This window comes from Phalangium opilio, unplaced genomic scaffold, assembly GCF_054372755.1.
Source record: "Phalangium opilio isolate 3A_F unplaced genomic scaffold, DU_Popi_V2 ptg000194l_1, whole genome shotgun sequence".
Taxonomy (NCBI): domain Eukaryota; kingdom Metazoa; phylum Arthropoda; class Arachnida; order Opiliones; family Phalangiidae; genus Phalangium; species Phalangium opilio.
This window is the reverse complement of record NW_028324212.1, coordinates 1,350,527-1,352,279: the sequence shown is the minus strand read 5'-3', so window position 1 is coordinate 1,352,279 and position 1,753 is coordinate 1,350,527. Positions and strand designations below refer to the sequence as shown.

The window sequence follows — 1,753 nt, the reverse complement described above, 5'->3', positions numbered from 1 at the left end:
TTAGAAATTTTCATACCATTTACTTTTATAGTTTTTTATAAATATTAAAACGAAAATTAGCCCTAATTAAAGGGCTTGGTCTTCGAACGGTTTAAAAGTTTTATGTGGTTTCACTTGATCGAATCTCTTGAAATTTTAGTGAGAGGCATATTGAAGGGTTCAAACGAACCATTCACTTCCAAAAAGTTCAATAAAATTTTGTTTGTGCATAATCCTACAACCTATTTAGTCGCTTAGGAAAATTTTAGGAAAAGAACTATTCGTTTCAAAATTTTGAAATATTGCACGATAATTTAACACCTTTCAATATGCCTCTCACTAAAATTTCAAGAGATTCGAACCAGTGAAGCTGAAGGAAACAAATTTAGACTGTTTGAGACTAAGCCATTAAATTATGGTTAATTTTCGTTTTAATGTTCTTACAAAAAGCTAGGAAAGAGAAACATTTTAAACTTCGCACAAAAAATACCAAACATTATTTTGCAAATCACATTAAAATTTCAAGAGATTTCAGCCAGTATTTTCGAACATGGACTGATGTTGTGAACACCACCACTTCACAACTGAGAACTGCATACGTCATTAATCACTCTTTGTTAACTTACACGCCTCTAACGCCGCCGCCGCCAATAAAATTGTATGCAGCGCCGCCGCCGGTTTATAGAACGGCGCGCCGGCGGCGCGCCGTCGCCAATATGCCTAAACTGTGCAAACGCCGCCGCCGACAACTTTTTAGCGGCGTCGGACTCTATCTGACAGGGATGCAGTTCGTTCTTCAAAGACTGGTTCAGATCCATCAAGCAGTTGCCCTCGGTCAATTGGCGCAGTCTGACAAATGACAGAAAGTAATTGAAACATAAACTTAAAACTTCGAAGGACACACGAACCTTCTGTTGACGGTTTTAATCAGCGTTTGCGAAATGATTTTCTTGAAATACAACGCCCAATAGTTTATCGCTAAAGGCTGGCTTAGTTTCATTTTTCAACTTCCAGTCTTTGAGTACCGGGTCTTGATTATATTCCAGTCAACAATATCCGAACCAATAACAAATATTTCCCGATTTTCAATTCCTGAATGAATGTCGTCGTTTCCCGTCAAGGTGTCAATTGTATAGTAACACAAATTATTCGGGTTCGCATCTGCTCGCTTTATTACTTCCGCATATGCCGTGGTAATCAATGCATTTTTCTAAATCGAATATTTTAACATATGAAAAGATCCACGAATGATTTCAATTTACTATAAATTAAAGCGAAATTCTTATATTAAGCTGACCTGAATGAAAATGGAAATTGCATCGTTTTTGGTTAACCAAGGCTTCGCATGGGGAAAGTGAAATACGTCGTCGATGGTGTCGAAGGGAAGTGCTTCCGATTTGCTCGAAAACTGCGAAGTCATTTCCGAGGATACGAAAACCAAAAGAAAGAAAGACGCCAGACTCCACGAGACCGAAAGAAAACGAGAAACGCCGTTGCAATTCAAACTTTGGGGACCTGAAAATGAAATTGAACTCAGTTTTGAAATGTTCATAGTGTTACTTTTGTTACTTCTTACTCGTTCCGAGAAGGCATTGCAACAAAAACCAGAAGGGCAGTTCAGATTTGACTTTTCCATATTTTGAGTTTAGTTTCACGATGGATACGAATTAGAAAGCTAAAATAAGTATATTTTTGCTGAGAATATTCAGTTTAATCTGCATTAGAAAGCTTCATTCTGTAGATGTAAAGACTGATAAATTTTGGGAAAGTGAAA

The 1,753-nt window shown here is 37.2% G+C and overlaps 1 protein-coding gene across 1 annotated transcript; it reads right to left on the bottom strand.

Annotated features, from left to right (window-relative positions):
* Positions 1–895: 895 nt before the first annotated feature.
* LOC149622615 (uncharacterized) lies at positions 896–1,432 on the bottom strand. Its single transcript, XM_089853537.1, has 2 exons — positions 1,277–1,432; positions 896–1,189 (listed from the first exon to the last, which is right to left on the bottom strand). Exons 1-2 carry the CDS (start codon positions 1,397–1,399, stop codon positions 983–985), a joined length of 330 nt encoding a protein of 109 aa, XP_089709663.1. The 5' UTR covers positions 1,400–1,432; the 3' UTR covers positions 896–982.
* Positions 1,433–1,753: the final 321 nt, after the last annotated feature.